The sequence below is a fragment of the Brugia malayi genome, assembly GCF_000002995.4.
Source record: "Brugia malayi strain FR3 genome assembly, contig: Bm_v4_Chr3_scaffold_001, whole genome shotgun sequence".
Taxonomy (NCBI): domain Eukaryota; kingdom Metazoa; phylum Nematoda; class Chromadorea; order Rhabditida; family Onchocercidae; genus Brugia; species Brugia malayi.
Window position 1 is genome coordinate 8,056,945 of NW_025062477.1, and position 19,457 is coordinate 8,076,401.

Genomic DNA, 19,457 nt, shown 5'->3' on the forward strand with positions numbered 1-19,457 from the left:
GAAGGGAATATTTTTGGAACGAAATTACTTGAACATTGTAAAGCAAACTACTATCTATCAACAATCCTCCAAAGAAGGAAAGAAGACAGCGCAAATGTCGTATGTAACCACTCCGAGCAGATACCGTAATATAATAACACACTATGCAAAATACCATCAATGTATACCAACAACCGTTTCATTTGCGCTATAACAGCTTCCCGAATCACAACCATTCCGAATAATGTGAATCAAAACTAAAAGTTAATCAATAATTTGCTTAAGAATAACACGTCCAAGCGAAGAATGCCTTCATAAAACATCTCGTAGTGTTTCCAATACACGCTTAGTAAAAAATTTTTTGACTCGAATGAAGTATACAAGAGCTGTTATAAGCAAATTGATAGTGGAAGGCAGAACTAATATTTTAAAAAAGTTCCATTTTTGGCCATTGTCTTATTTTAATTTGTAAATTTTGACTGGACAAAGAAAGCACATAGAAAAAGAAGGAAATGGTGGTTAAATGACAGAATAAGTAAAGGAAATGGAATAGCTTAACCAAAGCTTGCATGAAAACGAGCTCAAAACACAAATCCCCAACCCATTCAGAAAAGATCTTTGGTAAGTATTCCACATTTTCTTCATAATGACCAACTAAATTAGTGTTATTTTGAGCCGTCGTTCCCTTGAAATAAAGTTTTAAAGCAATCGCTGAAAATGTGAGCAAGCACGATATAACGAGACCACGTAAAAAAACAGCCAGATAAATTTTTTAGAGAACTATTGCAATAACTTTCTGTTCCAGGAGAAAAAAAGAATAGAACAATGAGAAAAATATACGTAATGTATGGAATATAAACCAAAAACAGAATTCTTTTTGACTCAGATTTTAAAAGAACACGGTGGACGATAATATAAATAACTGCTCTGCTGATTTGAGGTCTGTCTAAAGGTTAAAATTCCAATTTAATGAACTGTCACTAGACATGACAATCTTTTTGTCGGAAGGGAAATTTGATGAAACAAAGCAAAAGTCGTAAAGTGTAGCACCAGCCGAACTATCGAAATGGTTGGAAGACAAAAACAGAACGCCAAAAATATCATACCTTGAACTGCACTTTACATTACCCTACATAATTTTGTCCTATACCTGATGCAAAGAGAAAAATTCAAAGGTCGAAAACGTCTCTACAAAAATCGTCGCAAACTAATATGTAATTAGAACCTTACAAACTTTTTAAGAAAAATTTACCATACTTCTTGGAAGCAAATTGTGTTACAAGCAGAATTTGTGTGCCTAATTACGAGAATCTGGATAAAGTGAAGAAGACCTGAAGATAGGACAAAGATATCACTGATGATATTTCCCATAGTGAACATATACGTTAATGTTCCGGCGATGATACTAATGACAACAATACAGTTCAGCTGCAATATATATCGAAGTTTTCCCGTAAAAAACGCCAAAGGCAGTGCGAGGCTTCGCATCACAAATTAAAAAAATCAGATCGAAACAAAATCCGAAACTCAAACTTATCATTAGAGTATAAATATGAAGCAACAAGTATTAAGTAATGATACATGATTTTTTCCAAGCAAAAGATGGACAGGGAATCGAAGTCACCGGGTCTATGCTTTACTGTATTCATCTTAATAATACAAGTATTCCATTGCACTTTCAAACTGTATCATGAATGCCATTACAAACTTCGTTCAGCCGATCATAATTTAATGCTTCTTATATCTACCAAAAGCAATAATGCAGGAAAGAGAAGGTTGAAACTAGGTATGTGCACAGAAAAGGTGTACTATATACGAATACAGGATTACATGAAAACTCAGAAATTCGAGGCGATGAGTGAGTTAAAACTTCAAAAAATCACCAGAAATATTCTAAATAAATACAGCCCCGCTTAGCCTAGGCTTATTAAAGAGGAAAGAGTAAGAGTAAACCAATCAAAATCCTATAATAGTTCATATTGGCGCAAATGTATACGCTGAATAATATCCCTACAATCGTTAAATACACGTCGAATATTTTCTGTGTCCACGGCGCATGTAAAGTGTGGATAGCAATGATGACGCCCATCACCGGCTGCTGTCGAGATTCGCTGAAAATGAAAATAACTTAGATATAAGGTCTTGTTCGAAATACTAAAAACAGAACGGTTTCAAAATGACATAAGATTTTGGTGTTACGTTAAAACTCCCATTTTTCAACTATCATAACACTGATCCTTTACCATATTTTTAATGATCTTTCATCATAGTTGCAATGACAATTGCTCTTTAGTAATACATACATTTTCAATAAAGAGGCAGAAGAGATTTAAAATGATGTTATGAGACTTAACAACTTGATGCCTACCAGAAATTCGCCCCTGATGTAATATTTTGCCTTAACAACTTCAAGATCATCGGATGCATCATAAGTAGCATCCGCAGGTAACTGATAACTAGAAAATTCCGGGAAATAACTCTTTAGCGGATGTCGCCTCGATTTGATTTTCTCGGTTAGCAAATCCTGTAAAAAAAAAAAAAAATTCATTCCTTTCAGACAAAGAGTACTTTGATATAGCAGTAGTGCTAGATAGTGATCAGTCGTGACATTTCACGTATTTGTCACACAAAAACGAACTTATTTGATTAAATAATTGGATAGCAGTGAATTCTTCATATGATGATGCTTCACTTTTCCTGTTCATTTTTTCTTCTTTGTCTCATTCTCTTTTAGGACTTTAGCTGTTCCCATCAAAATACTTTCCTTTCTTCTCGGCTCCAGTTGAGAAAAGGAAGTAAGATAAATGCAACAAACCTGTTTGTTCAAGAATAAAATGACAGAGATTGTTTTTAACCATCGATTGTTCCATATATTTTTAAACAGTGACAAAGATTCCTTGAGTCGATTTTGTGTTGCATCTTCCCACAACACTAAATTGTAGGATGAGCTGGCACAAACGAATATAATCGCTGTCACGTCATTGAAGCACTGAATCCATTTGCGACGCTCATCTCGTTGTCCACCAACATCAAACATACTGGGAATATATCAAACATTATTAACCATGAACAAGCATGAACAACTTTCTAATCATTACATTTCTTCAAAAACTTATTAACCATTGCCTTATTACTTTCCTTTCTAGCTATATCACGGAAAAAAAAAAATCTGAAATTAATCAGACAGAACGTTAAAGTTGTACCTAGTATCCGCAAATTCCCTAGTTATTAAGATCTCAGAATAATGTTGCGTTTCAAACAATAATTTCCTCTAACTTTTATCCTAAATTTTTTTCGGTTTTCATCAGGAGGAAAAAATGAATAAAACACTTCACAAAAAAAAAAAAAAAAAATTTAACTTACTGAAATCGTACTTTATCTACTTCAAATTTCGTTTCAAAGATGCCTGTAGTCATTACACGACAACGTAATATATCCTGCAAATTTTACAATAAACGCATCAAATATTTTACGGATATACTTATGATTCGCCTGTAAAAAGATGAGCCATACATAATATTCACAACGAAGAAACTACTTAAATCGTTATTTACTTCGTTAGAAAAAAAAAAAATAAATAAATAAATAAAATAAAATAAACACGTAAAAAAAGATCAAAAAACATAAAAATATAAAAATTTTTTAAATGACCTAACCAACCTGTTCGGATGGATTGTAATCATTTTGCCGAATGTCTCCGACCTTATCCAGGAAACTAAAAGCAGAATAATGCATGAACCAAAAGTATCCAAGACATCGTAATGCAGTGTCATTTATAAAGCGAAGAACAAAACTAACTATTTGGCACAATCGATAAGTTGGTATTCATTACTTCTTTCAAAACAAGCCTGTACCCCCCGGTCAGTCCAGCACTTCGTAACGTGGTCATAGAACACCTGGAAAAACAGTAAAAAGACATGAAAACAAAAAGAACCTAAAACGATTTACACTTAAATTAATAGAATTTCCAACTTAAATTGCATGATTGCTTATAAAAATAATTTACGGCGACATAGATAGAAATGATATGAACAATGACAACCTGAGGATAATCAAATTCAGGTTCAGAAGAAGTCGATAATAAATAATCTCTGCTTGGAGCATTTGAACGATCGTCCAGTTGCACTGGCGGATCGATTTCGGACATTGCTTTTAGTATTACCTATAGTTCTGGATAAAAATGGCATCCCAATGAATACTTTAAAATCCATTGCAATAAATACATCTGACAACATAAAGTTCCTACTAGCTCATTAAACTAAAGGCTTTAAAACTTATTTTTAAACCTGACGATCTAAAAAAGGACGAAATCCTCGCTTATTTCAAACAACTCCCAAATTCACTTCCATGTTTTGTACTGAATATCAAAATAAATAACAATAACCAAGAATAAACTAACCACGATAGAATCACGGACATTCCTACGAATATCACTGATTTTTTCTTTCTTCTCTTTCTCATTAAAACCACTAATGTGTAAAATCCTCATCTGTTTCACAATGGTACTTTTACCGGATTCTCCAGCTCCAAGTAGCAGCAACCGATGAGTTGCTCGAAGCAATTGTTTATCCTTCTGTAACTGCTCCTCAATCTGCCTATTAATCTGCAAATGTACTGATTAAAATTTGATAAAATTTTATCTCAAAGTAACTGTTAAGCCCAAGAGCATAACACTATTAAACCTAACACATTTTTTAATAAGAAATAAACTTTCTAAAACATCTCGAGACTTCAAATGCAAAAACATTACCACGAATGGAAATCATAAGTTCCAAGTGTGAATGTGACCAAGAATAAAACATAGGTATTCCTAAAAACACTACAAAAAAAGAAAAAGAATGTAATATGTTAAACATCTATTTCCGAGCAAAGCAACTATGCAAATTTCAATATAATGTCGTGTATGCTTATGGATAAAAAAGATGACAGAATTATTAAAAACACAAAGCGAAAGATCCAGAATTTCTGAATAATGTTTGTCAAAAAAATAAAGACAGTTACTAGAATAGAGTAGTACAAAACATTTCTCATTTTCCACAATGTGTTCCCTGTGTTCCTTGCAGTATCTCAAAAAAAATCTCAAATACACGAACTAAATTTAGTAAGTTTCCTCCTTCGTATCATAAATTGATGGATTCCCAGTACAAGTCAGTGGCTGGCTATCTTGGACTGGACATTCCATTTAGAACACAAGTAACCAGAAAACTCCAATCCTGTGAATACATCACATACAGTTCTAAATAAAGCATCATATTTTCATCTTAGTTGCACCACAAATGGTTCTAAATAAAGCTTCATCATACTCATAAATAACTTGGATGATAAAAGAGACAGCCGAGTGATGATGACGATAATAATTGCTGGTTGCTGCTTTTGTTCAAAAAGAAAAGTGATAAAGGTGCTAACATGGTTTCCGTACCATAATTTTTAGATAAATTTTTCCAAAATTCAAAATCACAATGTCTTGATTCTAAACCTACATAATTTTGGGCCTTCACTGATACTTGGTGAGCAATATATGTGGAAAGAAACTCAAATCCAAACGTTATCATGTTAATAGTTCAGGAATTTCAATTAATGTATGTTTATGGTTCAGCTACTGCACTCAAATCGTCTTATCATCTTGTTACTTCCATTTATTCACTAAGGAAATAAAATTCCTCGCACTGAAAGATTATCATACATAATATTTTTTGAAAACTTGTTATATCCGATGTAGCTGACCAATTTTAAAACGCTTTTGTTAACTAAAAAAAGATAATATCCATGATTACCTTTAAAATGGTAGAGAATGATTGCAGGGAAATCAAATCGCAACTTAATACCATAACTCATCAGGGGATTTCATCAAGTGAACTTGATAAGGAAAAAAGATCCATGCAAAACCAACTTCATTCTACTCTTTTTCTCTTTAGGAAAAAAAGCGCTGGAGCAAAGAATCAGTAGAAGGTGAGTAGTGATATATATAAATCGAGTCTGATGTATAGTCTATACCCTCCCTCGCTTGTATGGTTGGTTTCCTAATACCTTTTTCAACTATCACAAGGACTTTAAAATGATGTGGTGTGTGTGTGTGTGTATGTGTTTGCTTCTTCAGCTAATAGTTTACTCACTAAAAATAGCAAGGAACGTCCGTAAGAACTAATTTTCATGTTAAAAATAGCACATCCCTCTCTGTTGATCCCATTGCCTTTTCATTTCTCTTCGACTAAGTCTCCCTCTATTCCTTTTGCTTTCCTCTCGTTTCTGGTTGATTGCCTTCAAAACTTATAGCTATGAATGACTGACTGCTAAAAATCTCCAGATAAAAACCAAAATTTCCCAGTCCATTCTGCAAGACAGATATCACAGAAAGATGAATCGATCGAAAGATAGATGGTTAAACTAGGTAAATCCTGCATTATCATCCCGAGAAGTGAACGCTGCTATTACTCCTACTACGTTGAGTTCCTGCATATACCAATACCAATGCAAGCATACAGAAACAAACTTCCAACACTATCGCACACGCATCCTCATATGTAGTGAGACGGTGATTTCAATTATTCTTTCAATCCAATGAAGGTGTTAGATGTTCTAAGGTGGAAATTGCCGTAACCCAACTCTATGCCGATGACTTCACTCTCCTATATCTAATCTATATATATATCCTAATTAGACAGTAGTTGTGAATTCTGTAAACCTAAGGATAAATCCAAAATAATACCGCAACTAGGAGACATAATAGCTATAGCTAAGCATGTGAATTAAAATTTAAAATAAAAGATAAACCGATAACTTCCTTTGTAGAAGGTATTTAAAACTGTTTTCGTGCAAAAATGCTAAACATAAAAATTTTTAGGACTTCGAAAAGGATGCGAAAATAGCTGCAAATTAAATTTAATCATATAATGACACGGAAGAGTGAAAAAGGTCATAACCTATGAGCAAAGGAGAATGAACAACCAGCAGGACCTGAAAGTTTTCAAGCAATAAATGGAAGCAGTTAAGAAATTTTAAAACTCTCAAGAAACAACAAATTTTATTTGGAAACAGAATTCAGTTCAAAAACAGCAGATGCTCAAACTATACTGTTGTGAAGACGAACTTATAGGTTTTAGAGTCAACAAAACTGGCTCTTTTCACACAGACTTTTGGTAGAAAAAAAAAGATTGAATTTGTACTATATATTGCAAGTACTGGTAGACAACTTTCTATATTACTGGTGAGGATCTGAAAAGAATGAATTTATAAGAACAACTAACAGTGTGTAAGGTAAATTTCATGAAATATTTTGTATAGTTTCATTGGACTTAATTTACCAGTCATTTATGTATATTCTAGGAACGAAATCCAACAGAAATTTAAGAGTTTGAAACAGGATTTTTTCTCTAAAATAAGGAAAGATAGAAAGAGGAGATGGTATGAGAAAGAACATAACAGGATAAAGGATAGTAATATATGGATTAATATTACAAACAGATCAATCAAGGTGCCTTACTTATTTGAACTAATTTTATTGGCAGAAAACAGGCTTTCTTATGCATACATATCTATATTTTTTATCAAGTGAGCCGTTACATCTTTCAAATTCATTTTTTCTTCATTTTCCAAAATAGTAGAGAAAGTAGAGCGTTCTCAACATGAGCGGTCGCTTTATTATATTGAATATCACATCGCTGACAATGGAACTGTATTCGCAATTAGATCTTAATTCTAATGATCTTAATACCAGTGGGTTGATAACATTACATGATGATACATATATATGAACTTGTCAGTTACAACTGCAATACATAATACGATCGACTGTTCGATCTCTAACTGGCAGTCTCTACTATTTTTAGATTATTTCAGAAACTCTCAGAACCTACCCGTTTGCTTCTAGCTTAAGAGAAACTTACTTGAAAGTGATTAAAATAAGGTGCAAAAAGAAAAAGCATGGGAGCCTAAAAAAACACGCAGAGATTTCGAAAGTAATATAGGGAGACGCACGAGAAAAGATGAGAAATCATTGATTCTAGCAAATTTATACACAAGGTATTATAAAGCAAAGCAGATAATACATGCTAAGACTATTAACATCTATCTGCATGGTTCTTTTAACAACAGAACAACAAATGCAAAAGTTTCATGGATAAAAGTAGGGATGACATAACACTTCCAGACAAATGGAGCTGCAAATTCCTCTCGAAAATCACCAAAGAAAAAATTCGAAAATTTCAAGCTATTCTAGAATATGAAACGAGATCTGCAGATCAAAATCTTATAACTCATACTTCAGTTGGCAAGATGTTAACTTGAAAATATTACAACTCAAAACAAACAAGAAGAACGAATCGACATTTATTTCCCTTAATTTTTATTCTTTTTCATAACATGAGTTCCACATTTTACGTTATATTTTTACAAATAACAGCATCATCAATGAGTATGAGAAAAAATCAGAACGAAAGAATATGCAAACAAACATATTAAAACATGGACCACAAATAGACTGGTATTGCAAAGTAATGAGGCTTGTTGTTTAAAGAAACTATGCCTAGTACAAAAGGATTCACTAGTAGGTAATTGAGAAATAGGAGTAAGACATTCTTCCAGTTGAAGCATACGTGTTGGGCACAGTAATATAATTAATGTATAACTGATAAAAGCAAACCTTCCGTTGCTCACGTTCCTCATCGCCGACTGCTGAGGAGTGTCCTACCATGCACCCCATCAGTCGCATCGCGTTGCGTCCTCAGTGACGCGTCAATGTCGCAAATTCCGACAGTTTCGCCAAGGGTGCAAATGCGGCGTCTCCTTCAAAGATCTTTGAAGTAATCTCTCCTGCAGGGTGAACAGCGATAATACGTAAGGTAAGGAGTAAGGAGGTAAAGAAGATCAACATTCACGATGCTGTCTTTTGTGTGACTCTCAATCCGGACAAGATTTCCTTCCAGTCTGCAACTGGGCCGGATTTGAAGAAAGCTTGAAGATGGGTACAAAGACGGCGGTATTGACAGGGAAGACGTAATGGGGGAAGAGAGAGTGCCAGAAGGAAGGGAAGGTATTCCTCGGTACTGTCTACAGGAAAGTAGCAGGGGGTAGCAGCAGCAGCAGCAGCATGAGTAGTAGCTGCTATCTTGGAAAGTAGAGAATGAGCTGCCGCAGATGGTGCAAGAAAAAGAGTGCTTGAAGATGGATTCATGGGGAGTGTCAGGGAACAGGATGAGAGAGGAAGGGATGGCAGCAGCAGAAACTGGACCATGAAGCTAGGCAGGAAGCGTTCCCTCCCTTACATTCTTCCAGTCTGCACAAGCAGCAACTATGTCCTGTCTCTCCTCTCCTCTTCCTTTTGCTATTTCCACCCTTTGCTCCTTCTCATTCCCTTACATGTAGTGAAGGTGTACTGCCGTCCGTTCCGGTTGCCGCAGTGTTGCAGTGGCGGTATTTGTAGTGGTTGCAGCTGCAGCGGTGGCTGTGTCTTGCTAGATAGATAGGTACCGGAAAGGACAAGCTTAACTAAGCAGCGGCGCAACATAGGCTAGATGGTCTGATCAGAACACTGCTATGGGAGTGCACACCTCGCTGGCGCTAATTTAAATACTCGCCAATATGGCACTCCACTGACATCAGTTACCGAGCACGGCTCTCTTCAGGTACTGCGTGTTACCTTGTTAAGTGATGTGTCCCTCAACTCATATTCTTCCATCTTCTATGATCTATTTCGGAAGAAGAATTCGTTTTCAGTATCTTTCAACATATCTATAAGATTCCAGAAACGTCCTTAAACATTAACATTCATATTGATAGGACAAAAATAAAAAGCTAATTCGAGATTCGATGAATGGATAACAATCAATTTCGTTTTAAAACATCCCATCCATAAACTGACTTTTTCCACACCACAACACAGCATAAAATTGTCCCTTATGCAGTAAATGTGTACACGTCTGTACGCTTGAAATATCAAGAAATGTTTCATATATATATAATATATCTAAGAAAACAAATAAACTACCCCTTTAGATATTATATCGGGTGATCAATCTAAATAAATGATGAACTGAGACCATGACATCTGAATAGGAAATAAATACAAGCAGAACCAATCAAAAAGTGTTACTCAATCCTTCAAATCTGTTCTCCATAAAACTGCCATCAGAAGGACATTTAGCAGGAAGAACATGTCGAAGATTATTATTATTGAATACAATGATTTCTCGAATGATCAGAATGATACGGATTCGGGATAAGGTTAGGAATATACAAGTGTAAGTAATCTATTAAATATACTTATGCAGACGGCCCGAAAAATAACCATGACGAGGAATGCATCGTATTATAAACTGTACTGTTTCATGTAGTAAAATCGCAAATAGGAAAGCATAAAGTGCAGCTAAAAGGAAGTAAGGGACGTATGACCTGGCTTCTGGCACTTATTGACACAGCACTTATCGTTCATTTAGAATGGTAACAGATTAAGGAACTGGGATGAAGAAATCACTGCATGACAGAAGGGAGCATATACTAAAGCTTCTCTTTCACCGATTACCTCGGAAAGAACCAATACAGTCATTTGGAACTTGCTTAGTCTGCTCCCAATCATAAGTAAGAATCCGTGAACCATCTAGGAATAACAACATTTCCCCTCTCTCGCAGCTATCATCCAAAATGAACAACTATCACAAATGGAATAAACGGAATGCCCCACTGAATTTTTGAAACGAAAAGAGAGGGATAGTGATTTTCGTTTAGACACAGTTGTAATAATACAAAGCAAACCAGATAGACTCGCTTTGTACTGGACTAGTTCCGGTTTTCTGGACTATTGGACTCTGTTTTGTCGTTTATCTTTGTTTTCGTCCCAGTTTCGTTTCTGTTCGTGCTGGGCTTCGAATCATTCGAATGAAAACTTCAAGCAGGAAGAAGATAACGTTTGGAATAAGTTACAAATGATTGCTACTTAACGATGAATTCAATCACATACTTGAAGCCTAATTTAGTCTGCATGTTCAGGTAGTCCGTAGTAACGATACGTCAATTATAAGTTGTTGACTTCTTCCCTCGTCTTCCAAAAAATAATAAAGGATGAATGCAAAAACAATGAACGCATTGTTCTCCTCTCGCTTTATGCTTTACAGAGAAGACCATTTGCGCTATCCGATTTGAATCTAATTTATTTTTATCTGTGTAAAAAATTGTTTGCTGATTAAAAAATATGTTCTGGTTGAGAGATGTTTTATTCATTATGAATATATGGGAAGATTATCATTTCTTATATGATTTTGACTTAGAGCTTATTTTAACAAGGAATTACATTATTGGAAAAGGGATTTTTTCTTTTTTATCATAAAAACATAAAGAGGCTTGAGGTTTTGATCAAAAGAGTAGCTCCGCAAGAATATAGCGAGAAAAAATTCTTCCACGTTGCCCAGTTGCTGCATCTCTTATCTTTTATGTTTTGGCGTTTTTTTTTTTTTTTTTTTTTTATGGTAAAAAGCATGCTGATTTTAATTGCAGGACGTTTTTTCTCTTTTTTTTCTTTTTTAATTTTTTTTAACCTCATTTATGAATTTTCCTCTTTTTGTCTCAGTGCAGTGTTGTGAAATTTATATGACCATTTTCTTCCCTTTAACTTATTTTATTTGCAGAATGTCAAGTAATGGATCCACGCTTCAAGTAAGTGTCGTTATCTTGTTTTTTGTTCCCAAGTGTAAGGAAAGGTTGCTTCCGTACTCTTTAATTTAAAATTTGTTATCTTAAATGGGCTCATATTAACCTTCATGCATAAATTAACAGGAGATAGTTTATCTCTTCAAAGTCACTTTTCGTTGCAGAAAGCAATTGAGTTGGTAACAAAGGCGACCGAGGAAGATAAAAGAAAAAATTATCCGGAAGCGTTACGATTATATAAACATGGGATCGACTATTTTCTTCATGCAATTAAGTGTAAGTTAGCATTATTAGTTCAGAAGTGAATCTTTGGAATATGTTGTCAGAGTAAGGTTATTCCTTTCGTCTAATTTTTTGATAACCACATACATTTGTGCTTTTCTTTGTTTTTTCCTACAATTTTAATGTTAACACATTTAGATGAAGCTCAGAGTGAAAAACAAAAAGACACAATTCGGCAACGTTGTGCGTCCTACTTAGATCGAGCCGAGAAAGTAAAGGAATATCTAAAGGTAATATTAATGAATTTTTGAACTTTATACGAATGATGAAGCGGATTTAATGCTTAAATTCAATTATTAGTCTCTCCGCCTTCTGTTATTCATCAGTGAAAAGGGAATGAGAATACATATGGAACGTAAGCAAATCATTTTATTTTGCTGAATACAGATTCAGCAGTGAAAGTTTGTGGAAAATTGCATGGTAATGGTTTTATGAATCTTTGAGCAAGTTGTATGAGAAATATTTGAGCTACAAAATTTATATAATTTGAAATGCTGCACAAGATATTTTCGCAGCCTTGCCCTATATTTTTGAAATGAAGTATTGTCAGCAAAGTCAGTGAATCGCTCTGGCATCATTTGCTTACCCTACATGTGGCTACTACTTGAAATGTTATTTCTTATCCTGAGCTCTTAAATCTTTTCGCATTTTCAGTGTCTTGAAAATTACATATTAGCTTCCGCTTTCCGAGCTGTTGCCATAGATTCTCACCTTAGTTCAAGCTACATATTACTACACTAATAAAATTGTTAATAAATAATTGATTAAGTATAGCAAAAATTCTTAAATTATGCAACAATTGTAGTTTTATATGGTAATATAAGCTTTAACATGGTCGTGTTACCGAACATGGAAAATCATTAATGGGGCAGCATTATCCATTTGCAGTAGCATACTGAATGCAACTGATTCTAATTATCTGTGTGGGCTTTGTCTCATACCTTTACGACTATTGCAGGTTTTTGGGGGTTTCTTTTTCATTTATTTCATAGGCTTATTGGAAGCTTCGAATACATATATCTTCTCTTTTGTTACTGCGTTAAGTCTTTGTCGGTTCACAGTGCTCTAAAGTATACATTGGATTTCATGAAAAGGTTAAAAGATTCAGAAATTTTGACATCTTTTTATAGTCTGGTGGTGATCGAAAGAAGGCGGTAAAAGACGATGTTTCTGGTGCGAAAGGTTCAGATTCAGATTCTGAGAAGGATACGGAAAACAAAAAGTTGCAAGAGAGATTGTCAGGTGCTATTGTTATGGAGAAACCGAATGTAAGTTGGGATGATATTGCTGGTCTTGAGGGAGCTAAAGAGGCTCTGAAGGAAGCAGTCATATTACCAATCAAATTTCCTCAACTATTTACAGGTTGGTGCATTTAATAAAGTTTTAATAGAATTTGTGAACAGTAATATGTTAGGTTTGATTATTAGAAGCGCAGGACAGATTGAGTGTGAGAAGTACCAACACATTTTAAGATGCATCATTCACGTTTATCCTTGCTCTTTACTCTTAAGTTCTTCAGGTTAATCGGAATGCCTTTATTTTACTACCTTATATAAGCTCTTTTCATAACATTTTTTTTTTTTTTCAAAAATGATTTTAAATAGATTTTTCTCGCTAAGTCGGTTCAACGAAACTATCTTCTTTTTCTCAAGAGTTTTCACATAACCTTTAAAATTATCTTTCCCAAGCTCTAAAAATGAATAATTGAATCACTATTACCAATTCCATTATGTTTTACCATTTTTTTTTTTTTGATTGTTTCTTCAGTAATTCCATTTGGCATCTGTTTCAAGAAGAAATAGTTAATTTTTCCATAATAAGACTGTTATGGACAACTTTTGTTCAATACTTGGTAATTGATTGATTTAAGCATTCTTGAAAAAGGTAAATAATGTTTATTCTAACTACATATGTGCTTGCATTGGATGCAATATTAAACATAGTCATAGGCAAAATCATAAATGTTGCGTGAGAGGATGAGCATTGGGCGCTTTGTGAGCTCGAGCTGTCAACGCCATATCTTCTTCTTTCATGAGAAATAGAGATGCTCCGTAAAGAGCCGGAGATATGAAGCACTGCATGAACGCTAGAAATAACATTAGAACAGGAACTGTTGAATCCGGTTTCCTCCAGTCTTTGACTATCGTTATTGCGTAGAATGGTAGCTGATAGAATGGACTAGAAGAAGTTTTTCTTAATAATGACTTGTTTGGTCAAATTCGAATTATTGGTTTTGAAAGCATTTTTTTCAACAATAAGTTTTAAAATATTTTGTTTTCTTCGTTAACGACTTTTAGAGGTAGTAGATGGAATTACTTCACACCATTCGCTAAGAAAAAAGAAAAACTCGTTTTATAATAATGAAGTCGTTTTACGATAATTATTGAGTGTAAGAATTTTTGTTAAAAATCAGTTAATCGTGAATTTACTGAAATTTCAAGCTAAATATAACACAAAACAACGTAACAAACCTCAACAAGAATGAATAAACCAGAAAACGACTTTTATATAAGCCAATACTTTGAAATACGATCGGACTGTGATAGAGTATGCCGAGGACTCGAATATAAGCGTAAGAAGCCAATGATGCAGGTATAAATACTCCCAGAATCAAAAGATATGTCAAAAATTTAAGGCCGCTATCACTGAAATGTTTGTTCTAATAAGTCTCCTAAGGTTATGCATCCGAATCTTTCGAAGTTTTCTTAGGATTTCAGAAAGCAGGGAAATTTTGTCTTCGTTGTTTCGGATGTATTTTAAATTTTATTCGCAAAATACAAAAACTCAAATTGCCTTTTTTATCGATAGCAGAATTAGATAGTAGAATAGCTAAACCTGTCTCCCCATATGCAGTGCCTAAACGAGGGGTCGTAGATAATGATATGTCCATTGGTAATTGTTGGTAGTGATAAACCAAATGCCAACAGCCAGGAAAGAACGCACAGCATATTGGGTGGTAAACCAAAGAGCTGTTCATAATGTATCCGTGCAAATGTCAACAAATGTACGCCAGCTATGCAGAGTGCCATGAAATGTATTACGGTCCATGCAGCACATGTAAGCAGAGCCTGAAGTCATATTTGTTAGTCTCAGGAATTAATTCAAAATGTTGAGTATAGGAACTTCCTGATTTATATTGTACATACAGAACAGAAAATGGGATTTCTTCACAAGATTTAACAGGAACTCTGGCATAATTTCTAGTAATCTACATGAATACGTGGACTTTTATCTCGCAAAGAACCAAAAAACTGTTTGCTGAAGCTAGAAAGAATGCGTTGTATTTCAATGAAAAATTTTTAAATGGAATAGCATTTGACATTTTAACCATTTTGCTTTATTAAAACAGTTGTGTCTTGAGTGCAATTTTGCTGTTTCTTGTGGAAAATTATTGCTCCTAGAGTAACGATGTTGAATCAAATATATAATGTTGGAATAATGGTATTCCGAAAAAACGAAAGTGCTACTTTTTCTTTTTTTTAAATGCTAAAGCTGGTATTCAGCTGACCAGAATTTTGTGGAAGTAAAGAATGGCATAATCAGAACTATATGGTTAATAAATTACCTGTACTCGGCACATCACGTTACTGTGGGCCCAAATGTTGACTCCTGACCACACATTGTAAATGAACATTGGCAATAGGAGGCATAGGGCTGCCGCATTTGTTATGCATAAATGGGCTATGAAATGGGATGAAATGAAGTTACGATACAGTCTGTTGTAAATGATATATATTAGTAACGTACAATTTGCCATTAGGGCCAGCAAGCTGATGCAGGCAAATGTAATGGCGAGTAAAGGTTTTGGTTCAGCAGTCATTTCGATTGCAGTAATTAGCACTTCAGAATGATTGGGTGTTACTGGTGAAAGCGTTGCCATAGTCGCTGATACACTTTAATACTGCTACTTCAACTTTTTCGAGATTTGGCTTTGTATGGATTTTGAGGAGTGCTGCGCTGGTGATTTTGGTAGTAGTAATAAGCTCAGTTGCATTTTCTAAGAATAATTTTTGCTAATGTAGATAAGACGTATTCTCTAAAAATTTCCATTTTTGGCTAAAAAGAATTCATTGTATTATAGACATTTCTCATTTCTTTGATTGTTTCGACGAAGTAAAATTCATGCATCTCAAAGGGTAGAGCTATTCGAAACAAACCCTTTTTAATTAGTTAATCACATCATCTTTTAAGTTTACCCCGAACACATTTTTTTAATGAGATTCAGCTTATAACACTGTTTCAAACTTAGACTTCAGCAACACGATAATCGCTGATATACACTTAATACTGTTTGTGAACTACAAAATAGAGAAGATCGGCAATGGTCAGACATCAGAACAGTTTTACGTATTCATAATTATAAGTATATGGTTTTTATTACGTTACTGATCTCTGAAGTAATAAAGAGCTGTATTGCCGATTGATCAGAAATTCATTATAAGATTACCAAAGTATAGCACAGAGACTTGACTTGCACTAAGACGTGTTTCTTCTTATGAAGGCGAGCGTTTAACCAAGAAAAGCGATATTTTCACAAGTCATTCATTTCCAGTGATTTTTACAATCGATTCGATATTTACTTGTCTCATGAAAGAGCTGAATGCTGAAATGAGGTAATTCAAATAGAAGGAATGTGAACAGAAAGAATTAAGAATTAGAAGCTTTCCTACTTATTATTTTGGCAATAATGCAAGGAGTGTTTCGATATAGCGAAATAGATGAGTGTGTATAGATGTGTGTGTATTTATATCGGTGCCATTCAACCATTGGATAAGCCTGACGGGCTGTCGTTACTGCTTGCTCTGATATAATTTCTAGTAATTCTGCTGCTTGCTAATCGTGGAACCACACTAGCCAGACTCCAAGGGGAGAACCTTTGTGAATTATCGATTTTACACACTCATCAACTTGTAGACTAGTTGTCTTGCACTACGCCATACATTATTTACTGCATCATACGTAGCTTTTGAACATTAAATTTATTAATGATTTATATTGAATATTTTCTCTAAACACTTAGTGTTGTTTCCGTAAAGCAAAATCAGTTTTTCAAGCTTGGCAAACGTGTTTTCTAATTTTTTGTTTTCTTTAAATGATTATTTAATGGATTTAGTAAGTGCATGAGGATTTTATTTCCAAATAAGTCACTTATATTTCTTCTTAACTTTTAGGTAATAGAAAACCATGGCGCGGGATTTTGCTTTTTGGTCCTCCTGGAACTGGCAAATCATATATTGCAAAAGCGGTTGCAACAGAAGCTAACAATTCGACATTTTTCTCGGTGTCATCTTCGGATCTGATGTCAAAATGGTTGGGCGAGTCGGAAAGGTTTTATATTTTTCATATGTGTAAGAATTGAGCAGTATGGGAGCCGATTGTATGCTTGGATAGAATTTTACAATGGATTTGGACCAACACTATTTCAGTACTATAGGTTATGAAGTGATAGAAAACTATGATCTCTTGTTTCTGTAAGTGATCATAAACGATATGAAAATTTGGAAATAATTGTTTTGCGAAACTATATCATGGTATTATATTGGTGATTGAATGTATATATTGGTATTAGAGTCAAGTATTGTTGTCGAAGTTTCTGCAAAATGAGTAATGGGTTAGGAGTATTATAGTCTGAAGGAATGCTATGCAAACTGCTAAAAGATAGGTTTCATACAAAAGCAACGTCAGATATGGATCTAGAAAATCTTTATTGATGTATGGTAATCGTTCTACGATTTTTTCAGACTGGTGAAGCAGTTGTTCGAGATGGCTCGAGAACACAAACCATCAATAATATTTATCGACGAGATTGATTCCTTATGCTCTTCACGTTCCGACACGGAAAGTGAATCGGCTCGACGTATAAAAACCGAATTTTTAGTTCAGATGCAAGGTGTTGGCAATGACATGGAAGGTATTCTAGTACTTGGTGCTACTAATATCCCTTGGGTTCTAGATGCTGCTATTCGACGACGATTTGAGGTTGGTGGATTATGTTTTTGGAATTATGTGTTACATTTCGTTTAAATTTTGCAAACTTTGTATTTCAACAGTTTAAAGCTTATTTTCCTTACTTATGTGCGAAATATGTACTTTTGTGGTATATATATGTAATCTCTGAACACTCATTACATCGTGAATTAATCCGGTAGTTTATCTGCCGCCCCAGTATGCCTGAAACTGTAATCTCAATAATATTTAATTGACATTTTTATCCTTTTAGAAGCGAATTTATATCCCACTACCAGAAGCAAATGCTAGGAAAGATATGTTTAAATTACATGTCGGAAAGAATACACCACATTCGTTAACGGAACAGGATTTCAAGGTATGTGCAAATTTCATTTAGGTTTATTTTTTTCATGTATTTCTAGAAGAATTGGAAATTGTTATGTGAGAAGCTCTGATATAACCTATTCTCTGATGATTTTATTTTCTGAGGGTGAAATGAAAAGGAAATATATTTAAAGTGAAATCTGATATAATTATTTTGTATTAGGAAATTGTTTATTCCTAATTTTCGTATTAGGATTTTTTTTTTTGTTGCTTGCAGATTCTTGCAGAAAAAACGGAAGGATTTTCTGGATACGATATTTCGATTGTTGTGCGGGAAGCTTTGATGCAACCAATACGTAAAGTGCAGACAGCAACTCATTTCAAACATGTTTCTGGACCTTCACCCTCGAACTGTAATATTATTGTACATGATTTGCTAACTCCCTGCTCTCCTGGTGATCCAAGTGCCATGGCAATGTCCTTCATCGATGTGCCCGCCGACAAATTAGCTGAACCAATTCTTTCAATGGTACGTTTTTGTTTCCGTCAAATTTCTCATTCCCTCCATGAAGCATGGAAAGATGAGTAGGAGTGAGCGAAATGATTATTTCTTTTGTTAAATTTATAAGATTTAGGATGAAAATAGATTAATTATAATACCACAGGTAATCATAATATTTAGTTAAGCAATAAATTTCATTAAAATTCAGAGCGACATGCTACGATCGTTAATGAACACGAAACCAACAATAAATAAGGCTGATTTGGATAAACTAATGCAATTTACGAAAGATTTTGGTCAAGAAGGATAATGTTTTCGAGGAAATAGATTTGACATGCATTAAACATATGTGCAAGACAGCTGTTTTAGATCATCGCTTTTCAATTATGTTTGCTTCAAAGTTCTTCACAAATTTTTGATTTGCTTTTTTTTTGTATATACGATATTTGGACAAAAAAAATTTGGAATGTTTCAACTGTTAGGACTTTATTTCAGTTGAGTTTCGATTTAATTTTTTTCATATTTTAGTCTGTTTTCGGTCATTCCAATCTTTAAATATATTTAGCCTTCATGCTTTTGTTAAAAGACATGTAGTTGTTAGCTGTAACTTAACTCTTTATGAAGACTTCGTTATTCGAGAAATTGTATTTTAAGTAAAAAATTATGTAAACATTTTTTTTTTTTTTTTCAAGAGAAGAGGTGAAACAAGAATTAATCCTGTTGGCATCGGACAATACGTTCTGTTAGATGAATTATTTTCTTGTATTGGATAAAACCTTCCGGC

The 19,457-nt window shown here is 34.2% G+C and overlaps 3 protein-coding genes across 6 annotated transcripts; 1 reads left to right on the plus strand and 2 right to left on the minus strand.

Annotated features, from left to right (window-relative positions):
• Positions 1 to 1,943: 1,943 nt before the first annotated feature.
• On the minus strand, positions 1,944 to 8,686 carry Bma-gsa-1 (Uncharacterized protein; the record flags this gene model as incomplete). Of its 2 annotated transcripts, XM_043080392.1 has the most annotated exons (9): positions 1,944 to 2,090; positions 2,348 to 2,503; positions 2,795 to 3,017; positions 3,343 to 3,416; positions 3,640 to 3,694; positions 3,778 to 3,875; positions 4,022 to 4,141; positions 4,379 to 4,582; positions 8,618 to 8,686. In XM_043080392.1, 9 exons carry the CDS (start codon positions 8,684 to 8,686, stop codon positions 1,944 to 1,946), a joined length of 1,146 nt encoding a protein of 381 aa, XP_042936326.1. The 2 variants fall into 2 exon arrangements, with proteins under 2 accessions (XP_042936326.1, XP_001901198.2); XM_001901163.2 differs by lacking the exon at positions 8,618 to 8,686 and having other exon boundaries at positions 4,379 to 4,468.
• A 2,909-nt stretch (positions 8,687 to 11,595) lies between these two features.
• Bma-vps-4 (Uncharacterized protein) lies at positions 11,596 to 18,983 on the plus strand (the record flags this gene model as incomplete). Of its 2 annotated transcripts, XM_043080393.1 has the most annotated exons (9): positions 11,596 to 11,622; positions 11,781 to 11,892; positions 12,037 to 12,128; positions 13,029 to 13,260; positions 17,070 to 17,226; positions 17,640 to 17,877; positions 18,119 to 18,223; positions 18,449 to 18,700; positions 18,882 to 18,983. In XM_043080393.1, the coding sequence occupies 9 exons, from the start codon at positions 11,596 to 11,598 to the stop codon at positions 18,981 to 18,983; spliced, it is 1,317 nt and encodes a 438-aa protein (XP_042936327.1). The 2 variants fall into 2 exon arrangements, with proteins under 2 accessions (XP_042936327.1, XP_001901202.2); XM_001901167.2 differs by lacking the exons at positions 11,596 to 11,622; positions 11,781 to 11,892; positions 12,037 to 12,128; positions 13,029 to 13,260 and having other exon boundaries at positions 17,198 to 17,226.
• Positions 13,854 to 15,778, minus strand: Bma-npr-23 (Uncharacterized protein; the record flags this gene model as incomplete). 2 transcript variants are annotated; one of them, XM_001901166.2, is made up of 4 exons in its annotated part: positions 13,854 to 14,076; positions 14,370 to 14,543; positions 14,734 to 14,966; positions 15,464 to 15,778. In XM_001901166.2, 4 exons carry the CDS (start codon positions 15,776 to 15,778, stop codon positions 13,854 to 13,856), a joined length of 945 nt encoding a protein of 314 aa, XP_001901201.1. The 2 variants fall into 2 exon arrangements, with proteins under 2 accessions (XP_001901201.1, XP_042936328.1); XM_043080394.1 differs by lacking the exon at positions 15,464 to 15,778 and having other exon boundaries at positions 14,734 to 14,927.
• Positions 18,984 to 19,457: the final 474 nt, after the last annotated feature.